Source organism: Strix aluco, chromosome 9, assembly GCF_031877795.1.
Source record: "Strix aluco isolate bStrAlu1 chromosome 9, bStrAlu1.hap1, whole genome shotgun sequence".
Classification (NCBI taxonomy): domain Eukaryota; kingdom Metazoa; phylum Chordata; class Aves; order Strigiformes; family Strigidae; genus Strix; species Strix aluco.
Genome location: NC_133939.1, coordinates 24119087 through 24147028, shown reverse-complemented (window position 1 = coordinate 24147028; position 27942 = coordinate 24119087). Strand labels below are relative to the sequence as shown.

The window sequence follows — 27942 nt, the reverse complement described above, 5'->3', positions numbered from 1 at the left end:
TGCATTTAGCCATGAGCTTGATCTAAAACTCATTAGTGTCTGAGGTTTGGGGTTTTTTTCTTTTTCCTTGGGTAAACTCTCAAAATCCGATAGCTAAAACCAGAGGACTAAGTAAAAGAATAAACCTTATTCCTATTTTTAGAATGCTGAGATGTTTTATTTGAAAACAAAGTAAAACTAAGGCCCTTCAGAGACTCCCGCAGTATCCTGGGTCCACAGAAAAAGTACATCACAGAATCCTTGTGTGTAGTCATAAATTGTTATCTCTTAACATGTTTTGATGTTGTATTAAAGGCAATGGTCTAGGTCATATTCCTTTTCACAAAGATGTGTTTATGGAGTTTTATTAATTTTTCCATGAAAATCCAAAGTTATGAAAGTATGTGCTATTCCAAAAGAAGTACTGGCTATTAAATCTGCTAGAAATTATTTGACTGTTTTTTGGGTTTTTTTGTATTTTTCAGCTAACAGGACAAGTGACTTTGCAAATTGCCAATGAACCAGTTTTGCCGTTTAATGCCCTCGACATCGCGTTAGAAGTTCAAAACAGTCTTAAAGGTAATTTTTGTTAGAGGAATATTGTTCTCCATTAATACAGAGAAAAATAAAAGGATCATCTACTCCCTGACACAGATTTTCAATTTTCACTTACATGATAGTCAGTGATTTTACTATTAAACAGTGTCATTATATAATGCTAACTAAAACACAGTTTTTCTTGCTAAATAAAGCCATAAAATGTTTATATTTCTTCTGATGTTACTATGTCAGTTAAGCAATAATTAGTTTTAAAATTTCATAATTACAGTCAAAGATAACAATCTCTATGACTGAACTTGATTTTAATTCACTTCAAGGCTTTGTTCACTACAAGGAAGAGAGGGCATCTAATCCTGTTACCATTCGGCTCCTTACTTTTCACAATCATCTTCCTTGTTTGGTTATTCCACTAACTCACCTTGTTGGCAGAGCATGCTACCTTTCCTCCTTTTTCAGGCATGACAAAGCATGATAATTTACCAATATGTGTTGTTTGAGTTAATTAAGCACAGAGACCCTGAAAGCTCTGTATTTGAAACTGATCTTGGTGTGTTTGGGACAATGGGTTGTGATTAGGGAGAGGGACAAAAAAGTTCCTAGTCAGAAAGTAAATAAGTGACTGGTAAGTTGGAAATGATGCAGATATAATTCTCATAGACTCTGGATTTGGCACTATTTGCTAGGTGTAGGGTGAATGCCTTCATAGGAGACAGCTCCATCAAGATTGTGGAGCCGTTACTAATATTCCTGTGTTGTTTTCTCATTACTGGCTCTTTCTATTGTCTTGTGGCCTTTTAGAGCTTGATAAAAGAACAAGCATGATGCAGTCTTTTTGTCTTGTGTAGGCAAGAGAACTCAATTAAGCCAACAGCCCTTGGCTTGAGGTTCTAAAGATAACACAGTTAAAGGGTGCAGTTGTGCATTCCTTTTGCTTCTAGGGACTGTTTTGGTTGTGGTATTTTTTTTTTCTCTACAGTTGGTAGAAAAATGTTGATAGGAACTAAACCCATTGTATGTTACCAAGATGTTCTCTGCTACTATCTAGACTACAAAATAACAATAAACAATCTTCTTATCAATTATGAAAATAATATCTGTCTTAGCTCAAATCATGAGGGCTAAGGAGGGAGAGAAAGTCTAGGTTCTAACACTATCCGATGTCACTCATCTGTATAAGATTTCTCCTTCAGTATCATCTGTCTTCGTCCTCCCATTCTGTTTCTTTTCCCATACGGTTTTCTCGTATCTTAGTATATTCAAATGAGATCCAGATCTCCTTCATTTTCTAAGTTACTAGTTGAAAGTAGACTGGATGTGGAGAGCACATAAGAGGTTTAGTCCTTGGAGATTAAATCTTTTGGTATTTTAGCTGCCAAATTCTAACATAATTGTGTACAAACTGAGATGTTTTAGAAGCTGGTATTCTGGTCAGAATTTAGTGAACTTAAAAGGAATGCTAAAAGGTACATCCCTGACAAAAACCCCCATGAAATTTGGAAGACTAGTCCAAAACATGCCCTTGTTAGGACCTCACAGTGAAAAGAAATTGAGATAGGTGAAACCATGTTGTTGTTTTCTCTTCTCCAGTTATGTCTCTGGTACAGGTTACCTGTAGTGTGCTAAGGCCTTTCAAAAATAATGTTTGTATACATTTATGGAACTCTCAAGTTGATCTGTTAAATAAAGATGGAAATTCTATAAAATCACACCAAAATTTTACATATAGTTTACTAGAATGTGACATCTCAAATATTTTTTGCAATCTTGAGGTGTTGCCCCTACATTTCATTCGCTCCCTACAGTATAAAGTATCACTTTTCTGTAATACACATTCATAGAAGTATGATACCTTTTCTTTAATCTTTGCCATCCATCATTGTCAAGACCTAGGAGTGAGTAGGCTAGCATTGGTCTGGAATCAGTGAGTATCCAAAAAGGCAACTAATTTTAGCTGTGTTGTACCATATAAACATTGGTTTAGTTCAGCCTAAACACAGCAAGGAATAATCATCAAATAAAACCTGTGGCTCAGCTGGTACTGCTTCAACTGAACATGAGATGTCTGCTGTTGTTTTTCCTTTTTTTTTTTTTTTATTTTGAGTAACAGGAAATTTTGATTTAAACTGACTTTTTTCCTCTAACTTCAGTTAGATCATTTATCTCCACCACTTCAGGGGAGGAGAAATTATTTTCTAGGCGGTAGGGCCAGCAGGATAAATTTTCTCCTAGCTTTCACTTTAGAGTTTTGTTTAAAGACTTTTTTCATGACTTTCATGTCTCGTCTATCTCTGACTTGTGTCAGTTTATTTTTATTTTGGAAACCAATAAGGCAATGGTCTTTTTCTGTTTACTTAAATGAGAGGTTATACTTTTTAACCTGTCTCACAAATTTCTTCATTCTTCAAAAGATTTTATGTTGTCTTAAATTTCCTGTTCAAAGGTGCATTCTCTTAGTAAACTATTTCCTTCTCCAACTCGATGCAAACTGTAAATGTAGAAAAGGTGAAGGGAATTCCTCACGACATTCTAGAAGATTTGTTCATTAGGCTTAATTTTATGCCTCTGGTCTCTGGTTCAGACAGTCATTTAAACATGCATTTTATTGCCTATTGGACCTTCTCACCTTCTTAAAATTAAATCGTATGTCTAAATACTCGAGTCACAGTTTTGCAGTCTCCTGGATGTCCTCACAAAAGGATGTCTGTGTCTTAATATTTGTTAATACTGCATTTATTTATGTTTCCAAAGGATTTAATTCTGTAATGTGGTGTGTATCTGTACTGTTAGCTCTGTTAAATTCGATAGGATGCTACTCAGCACTTTATAAACTATTTCAGGATAGGCTGGATGGCAGGTTATAGGGAAATGTCATCCACAACATGTTTACATCTGGCTCGAGGCCTGTTCCTCAGAAAGATGGGGAAATGGCTGTTAAGTGACATGTGTTCTCTCTGCTTGCACACACCGGAACTCTTGGAAACAAGATACTGCTTTTGGGTTTACCTCAAAGGAAGGGTTATGACTGGAGAGACATTTCTTTTTGTGCATCTGCTGAGGGTCTGATGTTTAACAGGAAACCTCGTGGTCATAAATGAGGTGAGATGGGTTCCAAGACTGAAATCCAGGTCCCTGGGGCTATTCAGGCTGTTATCTGTTTGATCACAGATGTGATATTTTACAGAAATTCATGAATAGGTGACAGTTTAAAATATTCTCATTAGCTACACATTGCAGTTGTTTGGTGTTTGTGCCTGTCACATATTTAAAATCGAGACCCACTGCAACTGGAATCAAATACAAGAATATCTTTCCAGGCCTTGCATGCTATGAAAACCCAATTTATCTTTTGAGGTAGGGGGCAGACAAGATGTCAAATGTGATGTGTGAATGATACAAATGGTTCTTTTAAGCACTTCTATAGAAGTATTTTTGTATGTATATGCAAGTACAAATGTAAAAACATTTGTATATAATATTTTTATGTATATAAGCATTTTTGTTCCAAACATATTCGTATTATCTGCTGATTGCTTTTAGCACTGTCCAGTCTGGACTTGCTCCTTGGAGCCTATCTTGCACTGGGTTTGAGTCTCTTTAAAATTTAGTAGATATTACAACAAGCTTCAGGGATTGATGATGGAGGTGTTAAGGTGTCTCATTAGGATTAAAAGCCTTTCTATACCTTTGTACCTGACTGACTGAGAAATAACAAGTTCAATCACATGGTCTACAAAAATAAAGGCAACCGGGTTTGATGGTAGCCATGTCTCTCAGGTGCTGCTGTCTGTAGAAGCTGCTATCATTTCATTATTGCAAGTCACTGGGCCCACCTAGACTCATGCAGACCTTTTAAAAATTGGTATCTGTTGCCCCAGCCTTAGACTGTGACTGAGTAGCACTAAATGTGCGTGCTAAGATTCCCTAGTTCTGGCTGTCATCACAGGCTGGTGAAGCTGGTAAGCAAATCAGATAAGCTGTAAGCCATCTCTAATAGGTACTGACTGAGAGAGGCCTATGAAGACAAATCAAGTGCGGGTGAGATTTTCTGGTTTTGCCTGTATAGGGAGGGGAAATGCTGTGATTTAAACCTCTTTGGCTGATCTGGTGTCAGTTGTGTGTTGCTTCCTATCAGTTAGGCCCTTTCTTCTCCCCAGAAAGGATGTTTTACAGATGTTACAGAAGCTGAAGTACTCAGGGTGATAACAGTATAGGCAGTGCTAGCAGAAGTTTAAAAATAATCTGGTTTATGATAAGCCATTTCCAGGAAAGTCTGCCTGACTTTCCACAGCCCTGGCTCAACCCATACATTTTCAAAACATCAGTCTAAACTCTCAGTCCTTAGAAAAATCAATACAGAAACATATCTCTGTCATTTACTTGATGGCTGCATACTCATTGCCTACAGCTATCTGCTAGTCTTCAGCTTGGCATCATTCTACCTGCTTGACTGTATTTCCCTGATCATTTAGGGTGCTTTTCAGAGTTACTTTCTCCATCTGTAATGTTCAGAAAGATTCCCGTTATTCTTGACTGCTACAGAAGTGAAAAATGCAACAGTTAGTTATCTGTATATATGACAGAAATACCTTCTTTGCCATGAGACACCGACATCTTGTCTTCAGTATCCTTTCAAGGATATTATATATTAGTAATGGAAAACCTTTCATCAGCCTTTTAAAAAAAATCATGGAAAAATGCATTTGCCATGGACAAAGCATTTGGTAGTGGAGGGAAAGGATGAACATCTATTCTGTATCAGTAGCCCATATATATTTCAGCAGCTCTGTACAAAGTCATTGATAACTTCATAGAATCATAGAAACATTTGGGTTGGAAGGGACCTTTAAAGGTCATCTAGTCCAACCCAGCCCTGCAGTAAGCAGGGACATCTTCCGCTAGATCAGGTTGCTCAGAGCTCCATCCAACCTGGCCTTGAACACTTCCAGGGATGGAGTATCTACCACCTCTCTGGGCAACCTGTTCCAGTGTTTAACTATCCTCATTGTAAAAAATTTCTTCCTTATAGCCAGTCTAAATCTACCCTCTTTTAATTTCAAACTATTACCCCTTCTCCTATTGCAACAGGCCCTACTAAAAAGTTTGTCCCCATCTTTCTTGTAAGTCCCCTTTAAGTATTGAAAGTCTACAATAAAGTCTCCCCAGAGCCTTCTTGTCTCCGAGCTTCCTCTGTATTGACATGCATAATAATATGTCACAATATGCTGTTTTAATGATAGCCTGTTTGAAAAGAGATGTCTTGTAGCAACACCAGATTAATTTGCTTGGGCAGTAGCAGTTCATGGTAGCAAAATTGAAGCTGATGGCAACATCTTCTTTGCAATAAGGATGTCCCTGGATTTGTGTTTCTGCCCCCTTTAGGGTACTTTCTACAAAGCTTTCCCATTCAGATTTTTCACTGCCAGGTCTGATCATTGGATTTTGCACAGCATGAAAAATCTTCCTAGTGAATACAGCAACACACCATAGCTGATCCTGAATTTGCAAGCTAATCAAAACCTGAAGCAATTTCCGCTCTCTCTTACACGCAGACACATGTTCACATGCATGGTGAGCAAGAGTCATGCCTTAAACTGCTGATTTGTCTGTGCCCATTCTCCTGTAGGTACTTGTAGGCAAGTGTGTTCATACCAGAGGGTACAAACACAATTTGAAAACATTAAATCTCTAGCAGTACTTTTCATAAGAGCAATCAGTTACACAGGGAAAGGCTATTGTATTCAATGTCTGTGAAATAAATATCTATTTGGTGTGACCTGTTTCTGAATAAAATCCAGTTACATTTAGCAAGTGTAATGACATTCAACAGTGTAATTCTCTGATCAAGAGTATACATACTCTTGAGTCACTTTCTTGTACTTGCAATTTTATTTATTTAACAACTAAACAACTAGCTTAGATGATTCAACATGATTCATACTAGAGACAAAAGGACAAAGAATACAAAATATAGTAATGTGGCATTGTTTTCTCTTGAGTGAAGTAGCAGTTGCAGTTTTTACTTTCTCTGTAGAAGCATCACAAGATGTTTAAAACAGTATTAGTTAATGCATCCTTTTCTTTAAGAATCATTTGCCCTTCCACTCCCAGCTTCTCAACTTGAGAAAAGCATAAATCACAGTTTCCCTTGGCAGTGAAGTTCAGTGTGTTGTGGTAAAAACTACTGATGCCCTTAAAGCCACGTCCTTAGTTCTCTGTGGTAACACTAACCATAGACACTTGCACATTTTGTACTGAAGTATGAAAAAAGGGCCTGGGTGTTTGTTTTATAATGAGTGCTGGTTTAGAGTGTGATGTAAATACTGCTTTTTACTCATGAATGTAAGGTAAAATGTGGTTGGTTTAGGGGCAAAATGCATGCTGTGGAGAAGGAGTGAGAGCATTTACAGGATTTTTATGTTTAAAAGGGTGGTCTGGTTGTCTTCGTTTCCAAATATAGAATGATGTATTTTCCCTTTATCTCACCTTCCCTATTGAAAAGGCATAGCTGGCGTTTACAATTCTTTATGTAATATTCAGAATAAAGTTATAAATGTTGTATGTTAAGTAACGTACTTTTCTCACTTAACACTTGAATATGAAGTACTTTGCAGAAACCAAACCAAAGAATTTAAAGGGTGAATTTAAACCTTTCCATACTGACACAAGTCCCAGGATAAAGTGTGCAGAGTGCCTGGATTATATGCATGGAAATTGCAAGTTCTTCAGCTGCACAGAGTTTGCCTGAGATTTGAAAATTGAGGATACTGATATTTTGCAAAATATCCCAAATGTACCAAGTTTATATGCTTGGAGAATATTTTTCTGAGGCATCAACCTAACTTAATCAGACTTTAAATGACTCCAGACTCAATCAGAAAGGTACTGATCCTGTGCATCAAGGTACTACAGTGCCTGTTATCCATTCTAATTAGGAAAAGGTGAATTGGTCCAGAGCCATTGACAAAACAACCTTGTCCCAAACCCAGACAGACATTAACCATCTTCTCTCACTCCTGTTCCCACAGGGCCTTCTGTTGAAATTCATCTTGATAGCTCAGGAAATCTGACACTGGCATCTGTCTCTCCATGTATTTTGGATCATTTCATGTTTTGCTAGATTGGAATGTGTTAGTCAGATGAATGACAGGAGTGCATGGGGATCTATGAACTCCTTTCGCTTTGCTGAAATGTATCCAATAGCAAATCTCTTTTTCCATACGAGGGGGAGAATGTCATATTCAAGTGTTTCCTTGAATTTCTTAGTTGTACCTATTTGGTTTTCCATTCCTGTTATATGCTCACCTTTCAGACTCCATAAATAGTTTGAGAAATGGGTTGTTGTTCTCCATTTACTATTTCTGACCTCTCCATATATCTGTTAGACAAGGAGCTTTAGTATTCATTTAGCTTGTGTCTTGAACCACTTCGTTGGATTAATCATCTCAGTCACTAAGATACTGAACTCACTGAGGTTTGTACATTCAACTAAAGGTGAGATGCTTCTAAGGTTTAATGGCTTGTTTTGATTAAATCATCATTTGAAAGATCTAAGGATAGTTATTTTCTTGCCTTAATAGGTAAAGTGAATCTCAGCCTTAAAGATAATTTCTGCATCCTGGAAATGTTTTTGTTGACTGGTGTTACTTTTGACTTTACATCAGGTTCAGACTCAGTTTTCTCTCTCCATGTGCTTGTAAAAATTAACACAGTCTATGCATCCACTAGGAAAGGAGGGCATGCTCTTCACCTGTACTACAGATGGGAATAGACTGTACATTCACAATGCCCCAATTCACGTATCACATTCTTCTTTCTGGACTATGAACAGAGAAATAGTGAAATTGTGGTGCGCTCCAAAGCGCTGTGGGTTTTTATTGTTTTGGAGTCTATGTACGATCACAAAAAAAAAAAAGTAACAGTCAGCACTCCAAGTTTAAAAAGTTTTGAAAATATTGACTGGATTAGAATATACATTTGGATATCAATTGAAGTGTTAGTTGGCTCACTGCATATGATTTAAGTGAATAAGAAGAACAATTTCACATCCCCTCTACAACTGTTGTTAACCTCTAGGATTCTAAAATGTTCAACAAATTTCAGTTAAACTCCATGTATTATGATTTTCTATACAGCAGTCGTTATGGAATCCAAGCACAAGCTTTCAAAGTTGAGAGCAGTAGCATCAGCATCAACATAAGTTCTGTCTCAGAGGAAATGTTATAGTTGGTGATTTATAACCACTGCTTCCTACATGCCTGTTTTTCCAATGGTAGATTTCAAGCTGTATTCCAGAATCGTTCCTCATGGTTTATTGGATGTTAAAACATCACAGTCCAAACTGATCGTCTTTGAAAAATAGATCAGAGCTTATGCACAATGATCTATGGCTTTCCTTGATCCACTACATACTTCTCACATGGGAAAAGAGGCTCAGGTTTTAATTGGACTATTAGTTTTGACTTGTAACCAAGAGTAATAAGTGATTCTCTCTGAATCACTGGCAACTGTCTTGATCTTACTGTTCCTAGGTGATGAAGGAGACATTCCTCAGTTGCTTGCGGTGGCAGCACGTCTGAGGGACACTGCAGAATTGTTCCAATCAGATGAGATGCGCCCAGCTAATGACCCCAAGGAGCGAGCCCCTATCAGAGTCAGGATGCTCAATGATGTGCTACAAAGCTTGGAGAAAAGCTTCCTGGTTCATCGAGTTCCTCCAGGACTTTACAGGTATGGTGTTCAACATGTTCTTCATTTGAGCTAAAATGGTAATCTTGCATTTCTTGGTTTTTAGAAACTGTCGTACTCTTTTAAAAAAAGTCTCAGTGGATATCCAAGATTAAAGCTGGTTTTTCCTATCTCATCCTTTCTGCAGAAAACATTCATTTGTTACAATACAACAGGTCATTAGAATGCAGCCCTGTAGCATTTCTGTCATGACATCACTGCTAACAAGATGTACAGTGTGACGGCAACTCAGGCAGCATAACAGGTACTTGTGTTAGATGGCACAGTAAGCTTCCAGAAGAAAATATTTTGGAGTCTAATACTGCTTGACAAGCTCCACCTATATTTTATTTAAAACTTTTTACAGTTCATTGAAGATTCAGAATTATACAAGCTACTGTGTAGCATTATTTAACATATATATGGCAGTGTTCTTGGGTGCATTTCAACCAAAGGCCGTACAGTGGATTGAATGAGAGGGCCTTTGTCACCATTCATAACATCTTGTCTCTGGTTAGAATTATTCTCCAATATGTGTTCAGCTGCATGACCCAGGTTGATTTTAAGATGTCATAATCATTCCATCATTCACTTTCTAAGAAAGACGTATACAGGTCTGTATCTCTCACCATAGATTCCTTTACCAAAAAAAAAAAAAAAAAGGCAATTAGTAGCTTAAAAAAAGTTTGAAAAGTAAGAATTGGTCAAGCCTGCCCTGAATAATGCCTGGCCTTCTGGCTGTTCAGAAGTAACAAAGCGTATGTGTGTGCTGCAGTACAGACTGTCTGAAGCACTGTATTGCAGCCCATCAATGTAGTGTTTCATAGCTTGACCCCAAGAATATGTTTTGAGTGCCCTGGGCTACAGAGTGAGGGCATATGTTGGCTGTTTGACTTCACCAGGTCTACTGGGATTATTTTGAAGGACTCTGCAGCTGAACACAGCCAATGGCTCATCCATACTAACCATTAGGAGTCTTCCCCAAGTAAAACTGTCCCTAAAGCCTTACCCAGGTTTTTACTTTAGGGGAAACTGGTTGATTGGCATACTCAGCAATGAGAGCTTGCAAGTGAACTGACATGCATACACAGGAGACAGACAGGGCCAGGACACAAGTGAATGAGACATCTGTGTTATTTAGGAATGTAAATGTACTTGCAACCAGAACTAACTAAAGTAATAAAACAGTACTTTGTTGCAGCTGATGGAAAAAATTGTCAAATGGCTTGTGCAAATGGTTGTTTCAAGTGGGCAGAAAATAGACAGATGGTAGAGGTAGACTTTGGAAGAAAAGCAGACAGCTACAGCACCAGGAGGAAGAGATTCTTCCAAGCATTAGGAATGGCATAAAACAAATGCAGTCATCTTTTAACAAAAGCAAAAGAAAAAAAAAAAGGTAGTTGTGGTGAACTCAACTGTGTCAGTGAATAAAATCCCTACAGCTATAATAAAGAAAATATAATAATGATATTTGGGGAGGGACTAATTTGCTTCCTGCTGTGACTGGATTTATAATATAAAGAAATAAACCAAAATGTGATTAAATAAAACCTAATATTCCGGGTTTAGAACTGCTGTCTTTCTTGTCTGAACTGGCATGGTGTTGCAAAGGAACCATAAAACTGCTTAATATAACGTAATGTGTCTGTGTTGCATTGCAATGGCACATTGTTGAATCTGGCCCAGTTCTTTATTTGTAAAAATAAATTATGCCAAATCTTAGGATTCCAATAAGAGGGTTTTTTGAGTTCTTCTAATATTTAAATTCTTGCAGTACTTACAGTCTTAAGTTTGTTATTCATCAAGATGTAATTGCTAGATATGCAGGTATAATGTGAATTAAATTTTTTACCTTCCTGCTCTCAGCAGTACTTTGGTGCAGAGCACAGTATTCACACAGGCAAAGTAGATAGTGTGGAAGTGAAAATCTTGTAATTTTTCCCCTCTGATTTCATTACATTTGATACAAGATTTAACAGTAGACAAAAAAGTTACTTCAGAGTTTGTGGAAATTATATAACAGTAAACACCTTGTGTATTGTCATTTAGGTACTTATTTGAAAACAGAACATTCTTTGTACTGTGCCAAGGTGTGTAATTGTACTGTAGATTTACCTTTAATGCAGACAGAATTGAGGAAAGTTATAGATTTCTGATTTCATTTCCTGCCATTAAAAATCTGACATACAGTTTCTTTTCAAAAACAGTATCTGACAATATGTCTTTATTTGAGTTATTTTTCACTTTTTAGGGACTGAATGTCCTTCTGTTAATTGATGCAGTTATATGAATCTATTTTGTGTTCTGAAGCTATAATTGTATCACAGGAACACTAGGAGTACTTGAAAAGCCTGATATACTTTTTTTTGCTTCTATAACTTGAAGCTTCTCTTTTTGTAATTTGGTAAAGAAAACAAATGAAAAAATCAGTCTCACAGCCAGGACCTTGTATGCCATGTTTCATCCCAGTTGGAAAATTGATGGGCAAGTTATATACCCCTGAAATAGTGGTTTATAATGGAAATGCTGGCAACCCTTTAACTATAGCAGCACAAGCAGTGCAGCAATAAATACTGTGCTTCATCTGTAAACAGAAATTTAGGATGCAGTTTGCAGCCTTGACCTTCAGGCTCCAACTGTGTTTAGATCATTAAGATTCCATAAATACTGTAATTTACAGCCTTCTGAAGGAAGAATTTGTGTGCACAGTAAAGCACGTATTCTTCATGAAAAAATGATTGCTTCCTGTATACCCATTTGGACTCATATTCTCAACCTCAATCAAAGTACTTGACAAATTTGCGGAAGTTTAGGCATCATTTTTAGGCTTGTGTTTGTCCTAATTCACAGCTCTCTGGATCTATACTATGTTTTCTTTTCTAGAACTTGAATTAAAAAGAAAGGTGGATTTTTTGCTTTATTGCAGGAGGTGGCTTGCAACCTACTTGTGTTTGTCCACTACGGGGGAACTAATACATCTTTTCTATATCTTTTTTTTGTATGGTTTGTACACTTATTGCCATAGCTGTAGTCTCTTTCTGTGTATATGTACTTAAAAAAATAGATGCCTCATTCAAGTCAATGTCATAGGGCAATATTTGGCCATAATTGATGCATTATTCATCTATAATGAGCAATAAAATTATTCAAAGTTACTAAGAATTCAAATTACTTGAGGTTTTGATAATTATATTAGGATATCCTGACTAAATTAAAGTAAGGGTTATTGAAATTGGCAGGTTGTTCAATACAGTGTAAGTAAACACTGTAGTTTAGATGATTATCCTTCTTACCTGAACTTCATGACATTGAACTGAAAATTTGACAATGACATACTTTCCAGCTGAGCTGGAAGTATACAAGTACAGCTTTCATCAGGGCATTTCAGTCTTATCCAGAAATTTAGGCAGAATGAAAAATAATAAGTTGAGAAATGTTATCCTGTTCCACAAAGGTTACCCTGGGGCTTATTTTGGGGTTAGGACAAAATATCTGAGTTTTATTGTACCTGAAGAATTTCTGTGATTCCCAGTGGTAACCCTGGGTAGACTTCTTTCTATGTTTAGGAGCTATTGATATTTTTCATTTATCTTCCCTTGCTTCTCATAACTTAATCATAATATTGATAATTTTGTGATTTATATTTTGTTATTATTTTAATGGAGTAATCAGTAGAAATTTGTATGTTTCTTTCCTCTAGCCATTTCTTGCTTTCCACTCATACAAGGTGTACTTGTGCTGAATATTTCTGTATATTACTGATGCTCATATTTTGATACTAGTACTAATAACCATAGATTACACTGCGGTGACATGTACAAAGCAAAGAACAGAGGTTCCATTACTTTTAGGCACTGTGCGTAGACAGGAAAAAAATCAAACAAACTATGATCTCAAGCACATTGTCCTCTCAGACAGTCAAACTCAGCAGAGATATAAGATGATTCTATAAATGCTGATATATAGTGAGAAAACCCCAAATTGTTACCCTCATCAGCATTCAGTAAAGCAGGTGTAGTTGCTTGCTAGGGATAGGAGAAGTTGCTTTATCTCCATATTCTAAACAAAGGGTGCTTTGGCCATAAATAAACATAGATCAAAGCGAAGAGCTGGGGCTGTTTCCCCACAGTGAAAGCAGCTTGTCTGATAAGGTCAAGGAAGTACTCGCTGACACCTGTTCTGATAGTGATTAACCAAATCTCTACATGGCTTCTGACAGAGAACAAAATTAATTTTTGTAAATGAATGTTTGTAAGTTAGGTAGTCGGGCAAATGCATCCATGCTGAGTGGTGTGCCTCCTCTTTGTCTCCTTGCTGAACATCTTTGCCTCTTGTGCATCAGCTAATCCTTAAAACTCTTAGACTCTAAAAGTCTATTGTCATGCTTTTCCCTCTGTGAAAATACCTACAAAAACATTGACACTGGCAATATCATGGATAAAAAGACAGCATGTATCTTCCTGGTGTTTATAAATATTGAGTGCAAACCTTCTGTTCTCCTAGACTGAATAAACCATTCTCCCTGTTCCTTGTATATTTTATTATATTTCTTATATTTGCTGATCACCACAGCTCCTGACAACCTGTCAGCCTAATGTATCTGTCAAGTGTCTGCACGCACTCCTTAGGTATTCGCACAGAGATCTTGGCTCTTTTTGCTGAAAGGCGTAGCACTTCAATGGCATTGGAACAGTGGATAATAATATTGCAAAGAAATGCGATAATCAAGAAGACTTCATGGAGTGTCAGGCGCGGGACACTCAGTGCAGTAAGATATCCTCTCTTACTGAAAGTGATTTCTTCGGGCCCATGTCTAATCTTCATATCTGATGGATGCTGTTGATACTAGATGGATCCGGTAGTAAGTATGTAGGGTTTCCTAGAATACCCTGTGATGCTCCCACCAATAGTTCCAAATCTAAAAGAGTCATTAAAAACAAGAGTTTGTGTCTTCAGTCTTTAAAAATAAAGTCCAAAAAAGGCACACAAGGGCTCAGGCTGTCATTTCTGCTCCAGTTAGATGGGGTTTATTCTTAATAGATCATTGCTTAAGGATCAGTTATGTCCTGACTGACAGTTCTTTTAGCAATTTTATAAAAGAATCAAAGTCAACCTGTGTAAAATCTTTCATTTAAGAGTTTCATCTTAGCTTGCCAAGTTTAACCTGTCCATTAAGGCTGTATGCATCTGTCACCACTATTTATGGAATTGTTGCACGTGCCATTGTGCTATGTCTAGTAGATGTAATTGAGTGAATTGAATAATAGGTAGATGAAAAGTAAGGATTTCAAAAACAATCTGTTTTCAAGAAAGACCTCCAGCAGTTTTTATTGCTCATTTGTGCAAGTTAAGCTTCTTCCTTTTGCTTCTTTTTATCATGGATACCCAGGTGTGACATTAACACTTCGTTGGGCTAAAAAATTATGACAAATCAGTAAGTTATAATGCACTGAATAAAATACTTGCAATGATAGATTGTGCACCCTGAATTTGCCATAATGAAATGAAAGAACAATCAAAAGATGCTTTTAGCACCACACAGAAAAGTAATTTGCATCATTGCTAATCTCATGCCACTCAAGCGTTTGTTGTTCACCAGAACAAATGTTTTCCTTTCAGATTGAGATTTGTTATATACATTCTTGACATATGTACAGAGTCTACTGGCTTTATTTCTGTTTTCCTGAGAAACTGCAGCAGATTCTCAGGTGTCAAAATTCACTGCCCTAAGACTCTAGTTTCTAGAGATACGTTTAGTAGGAAAATTAAAGTCCTTATTAAATCTCCATGTGTAAACAAGTTGCTCATTGGATTTACAAAGGACAAGCATTAAAGATGCAAATATCCTGCTAATCTTAAACAGTAACATGGGTAAACATGTAGTGCAATGTTATCTGGAAAAAAAAACAGCCAAGAATTTCTGCAGAAGACAGTAATTCTGTCTCATTGTATAAACTTTTTGTGGATTTGGTTTTTTGGTCTTTTGTGGCTTCAAGTCGAAAATATTTCTGTATACTTTCTTGTAATGTTTGAGACAGTTTTGACTGGCCTGAACCAAGCACATGGAATATTTTTTTTTCTGCATTGTATTAGGAGGAGCAGAGAGTGATTTGATATGGTGCTGATGATCCTTAGTGTGGGAAATACAGCAACAATTCATGTTGCACTGGCAGTAGTAGATAATGTTCTGTCTCTGTATTACCTGCCATGTGCAATTTGTAAATACAATACTAGAATGATGCTGGGGGAGAGGGAAGGAATTGTGTACTGGTTTTAGAATTGCGTACCTCGGATTTTGCCATTCAGTCAGAACAAATGAATTTTTGCCTTACTGCATAGCAGTGATTTTCCATCTGACACTTCACCCTAATATCTTGTATCTTTCAAAATTTGCATCTTTTTCTTCTATAATTGTTCTATGTCTTATAAATGGAGTTATGATTAGTGGTATTACTTGTTTCACTTTCTAATCCTTCACTGGTGTTTCTTGGCTCTGCAGTTCTTGTTCAGCTCCCTTCTCTCTGATACACTTTTGTTCAACTGTAATTTTTATACCAAAAATGTCTTCCCATTTCTTTGACCTTCTTCCTTCAAACTCTGCAATGTTTGTGCAGTCTGATTGTAGTCTGTGCAAGTATAAATTAGAGGTGATGAACTCAAATATTCAGGACAGAAGAAGGGACACACAGTTCAGTAAGACTTGCTTCACTGTAGCTCACTTCATGAACTACTAATGCCAAAAAAACACAGGAAATATTCCAAGGATGGTTTTATGTTCTTCCCAAGATTGTGGGAAGGAGAAAAGAAGTTTCATGACATGGGTGAACAGTGACAACTATGCACTGTTAGAAGATCTGAGATGCTGTACAGTGCTTGGTAAATATTTAGTTAGTGGTTACTTGGAAGATGATTCTTCTCCCAGTCTTTGGTAGCAGACGTTGAATGAAAGGATTAGGTTCTTGGTTTATATGCTTCTCTAAGTAGATGTCATGTGTCAGGCAACTAGGATTTATAAAAGTGATGGCAATCATGAATCAGTATCCAGAGTTTTTACAGCATACTCAAAAGTGGGTTTTATCACAAAACTGAATAGACTGAGTCATCTCTGCAGGTCCCCCCTGATTAAAAAATAATTTCTAAGAATATAACTGCAATACCTAACAACCAGGTTATTTTTTCTAATTCTAAAGCCAGAGACAAATCAGTTAGTTAATGGCATGACAAACAATGATGTGAATTTAACTAGGTTGGTGCAAAGTAAGAAATATTTCTAATCAAATCCCAAAACACTAGATTCTAATAGCACTTACATAGCTATCACTATTTTTAAAAAAATTCAATAGCATGTTTGGCACACTAATTTCAGTTTAAAATCGTAATTTGACTCAAATTCATGCATCCAAGTCACTAGCAGAATCTGGAGTAACAACCTTGGTGGACTGAAAGTATTTTATTCACTATATTCCTTTTAAACATTTTACCCAACTGTTATGTGGGGGTATAGCACTGGTGGGAGGAAAAAAGGAACTTACTTCTCTCTTGAGCAGCTACCAGAAGCCAGACATAATTAGGATCACTTCCTATTCACAAAATGGAATTTGAGGGACTGGGAAGAAGGTAGTCATGAATCTTTTCATTCAGTGGATAAATATAACATACTATTGAAATTAAGTTGCAACTCTGAATAGCACAGGAAGCTTTTCCCAGGCTGCTTTTTGCCACCAGTGCAGCTCCCCAGAACAGGCATAGTTAGGAAAGTGTAGGAACTGTTTAATTCATGAGGGACCTGTAGGAACACTATTCTAGCAGCAGGATCGTTCTCTGTGCACTGGGCAACTTTGGGAAGGGTTCTGACCTAGTCCTACCAGTCCCTCTGGGGGTGATTGAATGGTGCTGCAGTTACTCATTCTGTGGCCAAGTAGATAGAATTTCATCCGCTGGGATATTGACTCTTCAACATTCATCCATGTGTGGAGCAGCACATTTAGCCTAGCATACATCAGAAGCAATTACTAGTTTGATAATGTTCTTACAAATTCCTGCTATGGTTATTATTTTTCTCATGACTGATAATCATCCTGAATTACGCCCTTTCTTAATACTGAGAAGATGCAATAAAGTGAGTGCAACTCATGCTCAAAACACCTGATCCATCTGAGTGGCAATTCAAATGGTTTCTCCTTTGGAATCACCAGTACATGTAATGACCATGAAGTAATGACTGTATTTGTTGTCCTGTAAATTTTTACTATTTAAAGAGCATTTGCTGCATAAATACTACGGAATTAGCCATCTGCAGAGATGTAATTATGGTTGACTTTAAAGCTTATTTAAACAGTGAACATGAAAATCTTTTCATTACACCTGCAAAAGCAGAAAAACCACTGTAATTAGGGATTATGTCATGGCTGGAAACCAGCTTTCTCACTTCCCTGATATGAATGGTAAACCAGGGTGTACATACCTTAATTTATTTTTCCTGTATGTACTTCTCATTAATTTTCTTCCATCCTTTTTAACTAGATTGATTTGTATGCTTACAGAGTTTTGTCTGTGGTATGCATCAGACCTGTTACGGTTTGGATACTGTAAATATTATGTATATTGTAATTTAACACAGCATTGGTGGTCCTGAAGACAAGACTTCATCCAGGGAATACAATTCCTCATGGTTTCCATGAATGCGCATGGTCTTGACCTTGCAAAGAACCTGGTGGGTTTTTTTAATAATTAACATTTAATTGTATATGTGACCTTATTAGATGGTTTAGCCCATTTCACAGCAGTTGTCTGCTAACTGTAAAAACCCTTTCACAGAGGCTATTCAGGGAGCTCAGTGCAGAGCTATCATGCCAACACCTAGCAAGTCTTCCGACTGGGATACAGTTTCCATTCAGTTTAGCTTGCTGGCAGATCTTGCTCATGTCTGTGCTTATGGCACTAAATAGGCTAAGAATATTTAGTTACAGAGGAAAATAGCCTACAATCTCAGAAAATTATACAAAGTATTCGATTTTGAATTTATTGAATAAGACAGAAAATTAATATTTTATACATTATTTCATTTTTCTTATAAACAGTAGGATTGATAACGTTTTTTAGATCCAAGAAATTTATGGTTCCACATTTTTGGCCATGACAGATAAGAACCATTCATGTATGTTTGAAATACTATCCAAGAACATTTCTCAAATATAGTACAAAAATAAGTGGAATTAATTGGAAAAATAGTTAGTATGTAATACTCCCCCCGCTAACATATTACCCAGGCAATAGGGCTTAGAAATTTGGTGGTGAGATCATTAACAGGAAAATTACCTTAACTGGGGATTTTAAAAAGTGTTAATTTTGTGCGTGTGCTCACCATTGAAGGTAATAAAATTATAACTTTAGGCATTTCTATAAAGAACATATTATGACATCGTTAATTTTTTATCCATAGTTAACTCTTGTGCTAATGACCTTTCTGATTTTGGCTATGATGATAATGGTCTCACGTCTCATGGTATGGAGTTACTTAAGATGATAAACCTCGTCAGGATCAGAACTGGAGATCAAGGTCAAGCCAGTTTACTGCATCAAACACTGGCCACTGCTGGCTGCTTTGTTTAGAAATGGTATTCCTCCTTAGGAATCGGATGTTTTACATGATTTCTAAATAAAAATCCCTCTGAAGCCTTCAGAACATCAGCTGTGAGCCATTTGGAAATAATTTTATTAATTCACTTCCCTCAAGTCCTTCAAACTAGTAGCACATCTGCTTTGAATTTGAGTATTTCAGACTGAGACATCCTTAAAAGAAAAATCGTTTCCTCCAAATTATTCAGCATAAGCATATGTTTCTTTCATTTGAAAAATAAGTGTAGCATAAATCAATCAAAGAACAACATCCCTACATTTGTTACCAACAGCTATATTATTTGAAATTTAACAGTGTACTTCATTCCAGTTGCTGCCAGGAAATAACATTTTAAAATACAGTGATATTAATTTTGTTTAATGCATCATCACTCTTAAGTATAGATGCAAGTCCTTGTTCTAAGAAATTATAAAAAAAGGATTTTCAAGGAATTTTTACATTTCTGTGGAGTATGTATCAGTCTCATCAGCTGCATATAGGGTTTGAAAGCTCTATGGCAAAGAGTCTGATAGTGAGTTTTGTGGCTTCTTCGGGAATTTCTAGATAAAGTTGCTTAATTAATTTCTATAAAATCCTAGAGAAAATCATGCCTAATTACTTAGAGGACTGCTCTTTAGCAACGATAAATAATCGCTTGCAACTTCTGAAGAACAAATGCATCTAATTTTTATTTTTCTTTCCACTTCTGTTCTGTGAAGTCATTCTGTACTGTTGAAGCTGTAGAACTGATTCCTCCTACTTACTGATCTTATTTACTCCAAAGTAAGAAAGAAATAAGTTTCCTAAACTCACTAGTTTTTCAACAGGGGAAAAACTCTGAATGCAAGGTAATGCTGATGTTCAGCCTTTGCAAACAGGTATTTTATTGAAGCCTGATTTTACTCAAACTCAGTCTCTAAAGTAGTCAGACTTCTTAGCTCAATTATTCTTATTTGAGGCTGTTCCAGAACATCAGTCCTCTTATGATTAGCAACTTGCATCAAGCTTCCAGCTTCCATTTGTTCATGATTATTTTATATTATACTGGAAGCTGTTTTGCTATCATAAGCCACAAAAATATAAAAAAATTACAGGAAGAAATGAAGTAATTATTGTTTATTAAATGGAAGTGGAAAAGTTTAGCTACAGATTGTCATAGATACAGTGGTCCCCTTTGAAATCTTTTCCAAGCTGTCACAGAACACTGTCCTATTATCAGAAAATCAAGATTAACATTCAGTTAGCTTTATTTTATGTCAGTCTTTTCTGTTGACAGTAATTATTCAACTATCAAAAGAATAATTTCCATTTTTCAGAACAGAAGTGAAAGTGAATGTTTTCTGTGAATGTTGAGTTTTGGGCAGCTTGATTTCTTTAATAGATTGTTCACTTTCTCTTTAGGATTCTGAATGCTCCTATGTGCAAATTGGATTCTAGTAGATGAATCTGTAACGATGACCACAATAGGTTTAAAGGTGGGAAGGTCTGTAGGAGAGGTTAGGATGGGTGTTTATGGAGTCAAGTCTGATAGGGTCCCCTGTTTAGGTGAAGATGGTCGGGGGTGATGAGGGCTAGCTGCTCCCTTACAATGGGGAGCCAAGCATATGCCATGGCCAGCTGGGCAGTGGCCACTCCAATCAGGCCTGTGGTGCCCAAGCAATGCAAGTGGGAGAGGCCTGGGAGCGGCGGGTAAGGATGGTCAGGACCAGTGAGATGTATTAGTGCACTCAAGGCCTTGACAAAGATCTAAGGGTGGCAAGGTGCACCTGCACCAACCTGAAATTTATTCTAGAGTTAGGATCAGGCTTTAATGATAATTCAGTAAGAGGTTAGTGTGTTTTACGACAATGCGTTCATTAGCTTTTAAAAAGTACTGTAATCAAAGATAACTGTAGGGAAATAAAAGATAATGTATCTTGTAACCAGCCATCATTCCAGTTTGGCATCTCCTTTTTCCTTTGTTTATTTGGCAGGCAATCAAGCCAAACCAGGCCTCAAGACACTTCACAGAGCTGCCAAAAGCAGGATTTATTTTTTTAACAAGCCCTATTCTAAATTGGCCTCTCAGAAATGAATTCAAACCTGGAATAATTATCTCCTTGTAGTCCCATGTCCCAACAGGATTTTGTTAAATGCAGACTTACCATAACCTCCATTTGCCATAATTGACTCAATTAGAGGTGTCCTAACTCCTGTCTCTTATGCAAGATAAATTTCTATGTGGCAGGGACAGAATTTATGTGGTTTACCACTGTCACATGACAATGCCTTTGAAATGCCTTTCAGTTAGTTACAGTTTATTTAGATTTGATATCTAGATTACATGTAGCTTATCAACTGCTGATACCATGCAAATACATATCTTTCCAGCAGACACTCACTTTTGAGTGTACATGATTTAAATATATCAGCTTCTGTAATTTATACCAGTAGAACAATTTGCAGTCCTGTAAACTAGAGCACTAAGTGAAGGCAGTTGATGGCTCTTAAAAAAGGATAGGTTGTGTAGCAAACAAAAGTTAGGAAAACATATTACAAAAAAAGGATCCTTAGATGTGACTTGTTGAGTTTGTGGGGACTTAAGACAGTGAGGGATTAGCTGACATTGACAGCTAAATTGCCCTGAGGTTGGCTGCCATAGCCCTGTCTTCCCTGGTCACATGCATGTTGCTCAGTCACACGGTCCCAGAGCCAGTGACTTCCACCATTCGATCCAGCAAGAAATGAGCAGTGTAGAAAAACATTTTTCCTCAGGATCAGCTATAATAAAAAGTAATGACAGTTCAGCGGTGCATAAATTTTGTCCTAACAAAAGTTAGTCTTACATGGCTAGCAGCTATAATTTTATAATTATAAACCTTCTGCCACAATAGTTATGTGAAATAAAATAGGTAAGATAAAATAACTGTATCTGGGTGTCAAAAAAGTTTAAAAAATAAAAAAAAGGGAAAGGAGAAGCACACTTAGAGATCAAGACGTTAAGGGACCCGGAGGAAGAAGGGAAGCTTTCTGTACCTTCACCATAAAATTTTCTGAGGTACAAACTAGTATAAATCAGCTCATGCAGTTTCCAGGGAAGAAGAATTTGTAATGTTTTTATGTCCTACAATAAATAAACACCCTATGGAACTGGCAGTCCCAACATGTAAATATTATGATTATTAGAGTGCATTTATTTATTTTCCAAGTTAATAATATTTTATGTTTTACAAACATGAATGAAAACAAACTCCTACATGTAAGAAAAGTGCATTCAAAACTGAACATTATCAAGAGAAAGGGAAATGCAAAGAATCCTGTTCTGCTCTGGTTTTTTTTTTCTTGGAGAGTACAAGAAAAAATAATTCAGCGATTTATAAAATTGAGTTTGTGAGGATGCTGAAGCATCTCTAGTCACAGCACATTGTGTTATAACTGGAACAGACAGAGGCTGCCCATAGCATTTATCTGTAAGCAATTCTAATGGGATTCCACAGAGAGAACCTGAACTCCTTTCATGTGGGACTGTATACTTGCCATCATGTCCTAATGATTTAATAATTACTTTTCAAAATCTCAAATGTAAGCTCTTAGATAGGAGGCTATTTGTAAGTACCTGAATAATTCAGCTTGTGTTGTACATTACCTACACACAAACTTTTCTTGTAAGCTAAAAAATCCTTTTTCATGACAAGAATAATGTAGTAATCTAGTTTAATCTTGTACTGTCCAGTTGTTCTAATACAAGCTCCAAAATAGTTTGAAGCTGTGTTAAAGTCAATCTATATTTTAGTGTGATCTGTCATTCAAGAGTTTGTCAAATTCATTTTGGTCTGGTGGGGGTTACATTACATCCATATCCCTGATAATGTAAAACAGCATTTAACTCTAATGGCATTATTTCAGCCAATAATGCTTATGTTCCTAGGCCTGCAAAGGGCTCATAAAAGTGGTAGAAGAGGTTCTTTTAGAATTCATTTTTATAGTTTCTTTGCTTTAGTTTGCTAAGGCTGATTCTTTTGTTTGAAGCCATTTTACCTCTCTCGGTGGTACTGCCTGAAGTTATTAATCAGGTTTCCCACTTCGGTGTTACACTTTTCAGGTCACTGTGATGTGTCATTGAAACAAGCCCATTAAGATGAATGATGTGTGTAGCAATTTCATTAGTGTCATCAATAATGTATCACTCTTTTCTGTTTAGGAGTCTCTTTTTGTTTTGTGTGGGTCAGGCTGACTGTGTGAATTATATTTATAAGATCAAAATAGTTAAAGATGAAGGTATATACTTAAGCAATTAGGCCAGAGGCTGGAATTGTTGTTTTAGAGGCATAGGCTACAAAACCAATTTGTATTAAGGAATGTTTAAGTAATTGAATTTCACAGAGTAAATTAAAGTCTCTTGGTATCATTATGCATGTTGTGGTCAAATAGTGATATCTTGGGCCAATGAAATGGCTGAGTTTTATTTTTCAGTCCATGTGTAATCTTTAATGAAAACACTTTTCTGATTTGTAAAGGCTTGCAAGTAATAAACTGGACTGACCATTTTTTTCATTTGATGAAGCTTGGACAGAGATAAGTAAAATTGTATAAATTGACTCTCATGAACATGCATAAAGAGAGAAATCATTTTATGCAACAAAGGGGTGGCATGGCTTGCCAAGCAAAGATAAGTAATTGGAAAATATTAGATCCTGGTGAGAATTCCTAGCAGAAAATCTGAAAAAACGAGTGCCGTATAATGTTATTTACTATTATTTGCATACATAAAAATAAAAAATCGGTTTTGTCATACTATTCAATCAGCTATGCTGAAGTCATATTACTATTGCAAAAGTTACAATATTCTTTTAAATTATGACAACAGACTGTTTGTCTCTTATCAAACAACTAAGCATTTCTCAGTAGATGCTGGTTTCTACCATAGTCAGGTGGGATGGGCTAGGAATACTTGTCTTTTACAGATCACCTGCCTGTGGATTTATTGTGGAATCACCTGTGATGCCAAAGCCACAGCAATAGAGTTAAACTCTATTAACATTCTTGTGTGTCAAGGTAAATCATCTTTTTAGCCTGTATGCCTTGTTTAGAGCACGTTTGAAGATGGGATAGGAGATCTGTTCCTATTCTCCACAAACATTTTCTCAGCAGTCCCCAAATGTTCCAGTCTTCAGGTCATCCTCTCTTTAGAGTATGATTTCAGGCAGTCTGTTAGCATTGCTCTGCTGATTGTTATTGTCTTACAATATTTTTATTAGTTGACATTAGCCCCAATAAAGGAATAGCGAGATCCTAATATAGATCAAGACGCCAATGTTGTAGGCATTTGGAGCAGAATTCAAACTCTCCCAGCCACCAGCAACCAGACAGGACATGCCTCCTGAGAGTAGAAAGTAATGTGATTATCTCTGGCATTGCCCCTGCTGTTCCAAGGGCTTTGAGGGGTTGTGAACAGGCTTCTGTCTCCCTGTGAGCTATGGGAACTTGTAGAGGAGAGTTCTTCAGAAGCCTGGTTCTACTCGCACTGATCTCAGCAGGAGTCCCTGAATTGATTTCAGAGGGAGCAAAATCAATCCCTGCTTTGAAAACTACAGTATTTCCCATAGCACAGCCTATCGTTAAAAACCAACCAACCAAGAATTTATCTGGTTCTCAACATACACAGTTTTCATTTACTATATCAGAGAGACACTTTAGGGACAGTCACCTTTGAGTGTAAGCTGAGTCAGTCTCAGGGAATGGTAGCATCAGCTCAGAACTGAGAAAGCAGGCAGTTGTCCTCTGGCTGCCACAGTGCAGGCTGAAGAAGTTACTGCCACAGCTGCTTGTCACTATCTTCTTGATGGAGGTTTCTGTCCTCACTGAGCTGTTCCTGCAAGTGCTTCTAACCTGTTTCAGTCTAAATGATCTGTGTCAGTGATGACCTACTATTTAAACTATGTAAGCTACCCTTCTACTGCAGTGTTGGATTCAAACCATTTCTCTCCTCAGTTTAAAACTACTATGTATTGCATTGCAGAACACTTGAAATGGCTAGATGTATTGCTGTCGGGATAAAAAGTTTACCATTTCTATTGCACATTGCTGGGTTTGGATGTAAACCCAATACAGGAAGGTAAAAACGTAAAGACTGAAAACCTGTGTTATGGGGATAGGAGTTATTTCATATCGTTGAAAAAACACTGCCCCTCATTCAAAGCATTTTTTCAAACTGGAAAACATGGCAGAAGATTGTGGCTGTTCAGTGGTGTCATTTATTGGGCTACTTCGATACCATTCTCCCTTGTAGACTGGCAATTAGATGATTCATATAATAATAAGATACACTTTTGTGGTCATCTGTCATGTAAGTACTGGGCAGCTTTATTACTAATTTAGAGTTGCCATTGGGCCTTTTCTGTCATGCAGTTAGGTTACTAATGGAGTATCTAAGTTGTCCTGCTTTCTTGTTGGTTTCATTCTGTGAAACTACTTCTCCCCTGTCCTGAACACCTTCCTTGTATTTAAGGGTAAGGTACTGCACCAGATCACATATAGCTTTCCTGTTTCAAATTTCACTCACTTCTGTTTACAATCAAAGGAGCTCCTGGGTGGAGATTTCTGGTATTAACATGCTCTTCTAATTAGGATAATGATTACACCTGGTTTTAGATAACATTTATAGTATGCTTCAAAGAGTCTCATTGAAATCACTGACTAGCTTTGAATTCTGAGCCTTCAACACCTCATACAGATAACATTTCCAAGGGATTAGACATTACCTTTGCATGTGGTTTTATACAAGCCATTAAAAAGTCTTGCAGATACTATAGGAAAACACACAGATTTTGTTTCATAAGGGTTTAGGTTCCATTTATTTCCTTCCTCAAGTATGTGACATTAAAGATGGGTTGTTCTTGTTCTGATGCCACAAAGGATTATTGATGAAATAAAGGCTCTGCTGAAAACAATGAGAGTTTTACCACTGACTTCAATGCAGCTAGAATTTCACCTCTGAAGTGTGAAATAAATAACAGGAGCAGATAAGAGAAAAAAAAATTCTGTGCCTAGAGTCCTCAGTAATAACCAAATTTTTTTTTTTAGAGGGGAATAAATGGAATCCAGCTGAGACACAAAATAGTTTGTGAGGGGTGTAATTGGTCTAGACTCATGATTTTGAATAAAATCTTGAATGGTCAAAGAGGAATGTGAGATTTCTTTGGAGGACTTAGTGAATGTTTCAATGTATGTACACCTAGATCAATGAACAGAGGCAGTCTGCAAAGCCATAATAAATATGCAGTTGTCTTTCAGTTTGCCATGGGTCAGCTTTACTGTGCATAATATGTATGAATCATCTGTAAAGTGTGGCTGATACTTGCAGGGTTTCTTGATGATTTCTGATGAATTGTTTTGAGTAAAAAGTTTACCATTCTCCATTGTTCTCTTTTAGAAATATTCTTTACAGACTAGATGAAAGGACACGACAGTTTTCAGTACTGCTAGAGGCACTGGAGCACTGCAAACTACATCAGTCAAATGAGACCATTCAAGCAGCCTTGTCAGAGGTGCTGAACAGCATCAATTCAGCTCAGGTTTACTTCAAAGCAGGACTAGATGTGTTTGAGACTACCTTAGCTGGAAAGAAATGAGAGGATTCTCTGCATTCTAAGACGTTTGTTTACAACTTGCTACACAAAAGTTCGACTTGGACCAGAATTTCTCTGAGGATGAAACCTTTCTCAAGTTTTCTTTCAGTTGGCGCTTAAAGGTACCGCAATGCGTGTTTTTATGAATATAAAACAGTCTTTTGCACTGTTCACAGTATATCTCAAATGTCTGTTTCTGAATGTATAAAATGTAATGAGAGGGATTAACACATAAGATAGGATTTTTGGAAGGACATCTGCTGTATTTTTGTATGTAAAATATATTTTTATGACTAAGAGCTCAATCTTGCAAAGTACTGAGCATGTCCTGCAATATGCTGAAGATCTGGTTCTAAAACACCCCAGATGTATACCCAGGTGAGCTTTCCATGCCTATTCTGTTCAGAAAAATGTGACTTAAGTATACTCTTGTGTTTCTTCCTCAGCAAACTCATCTTCCTTATTCTTTTTAGAGTAAGTAGTTGAAGTATGTGGCATTTTCTTGGGTATCCAGCACGGGAGTTAAACAGGAAATGCACAAAACACCCTTACCAGTGCAATCCAACATCTTTTTTCTTCTGTGGAACAATAAATACCTCAATTCTGAGAATACAGATAAACTTTAATTACCCCATTTCTGTATGAAAAAGAATTGTTTTCTCTAGTTATTCTTGGAGAGAAAATTTTTGTGATGATTTCAAATGATTTGAAAAGTTTGAATCAGTAGTTACACTTTGAATCTTTATGTTAAATAAGAGAACTTCCTAGTCTTATAAGGCCACGGGACTTATAAGCTTATACATTACCAAAAGAGCCCCCAAATGAAAACAAGACCTCAAAGTTCTAGGAATATTTTTGGGATTCCACCACTTGGCCACACCACCCACTATTGCAGGCCAGATCGGTCTTTCAGTAGTGCCTGGCATATAGGACCTGGATTGTTGTCAAAAAAGCACAGGGAAAATATAAATTCATTCCCTAGAACCAGGAATTCACCTCTGAAGGCAGAAGCTGATGAAGCATATTGCAGGGCTAAAACTTGAGTTTTGTGTTGGTGGAAGCCCTGTACAAAGGCTGTAATCACACTGTTACCTTGCTGGCCTGAAGTAATCTGTGAATGAAGGGATCAGGAGGTTCAGTGTCCTAACCTCTAAGGGGATACACACTTGAGAATTGCAGGTCTTAATAATATAAACAGTTGAGATTGTTAAGCCCTATTGGGTTTAGAGTTTTACAATCTCAGATGATTCTGAGGTTAGAGCTTAAAAATTTAATTTTATATAGATACTTAGAATTGAAATATAATTTATTTGATGGAAACAAATGTATTGTTACCCAGTTTGCCATGGAAACATTACAGAAACATTTCAGGTTGCAGTAAAAATGGAGAAAGTATCTGTATGAATGTAAAAAAATGCCTTTGGATAATTTCAATGTGCACAATTTGGTGAA

General features: G+C 36.8%; 1 protein-coding gene across 1 annotated transcript in view; it reads left to right on the top strand.

Annotated features, from left to right (window-relative positions):
* The window catches only part of NAALADL2 (N-acetylated alpha-linked acidic dipeptidase like 2), a 489903-nt gene extending 462514 nt beyond the window's left edge, over nucleotides 1–27389 (top strand). Inside the window, exons 13-15 of the mRNA XM_074834594.1 lie at nucleotides 465–558; nucleotides 9069–9267; nucleotides 26295–27389. Of these exons, the coding sequence (XP_074690695.1) occupies nucleotides 465–558; nucleotides 9069–9267; nucleotides 26295–26493 (492 nt within the window). The 3' untranslated portion in view covers nucleotides 26494–27389. The remainder of the gene's footprint in view (nucleotides 1–464; nucleotides 559–9068; nucleotides 9268–26294) is intronic.
* The last annotated feature ends 553 nt before the right edge of the window (nucleotides 27390–27942 follow it).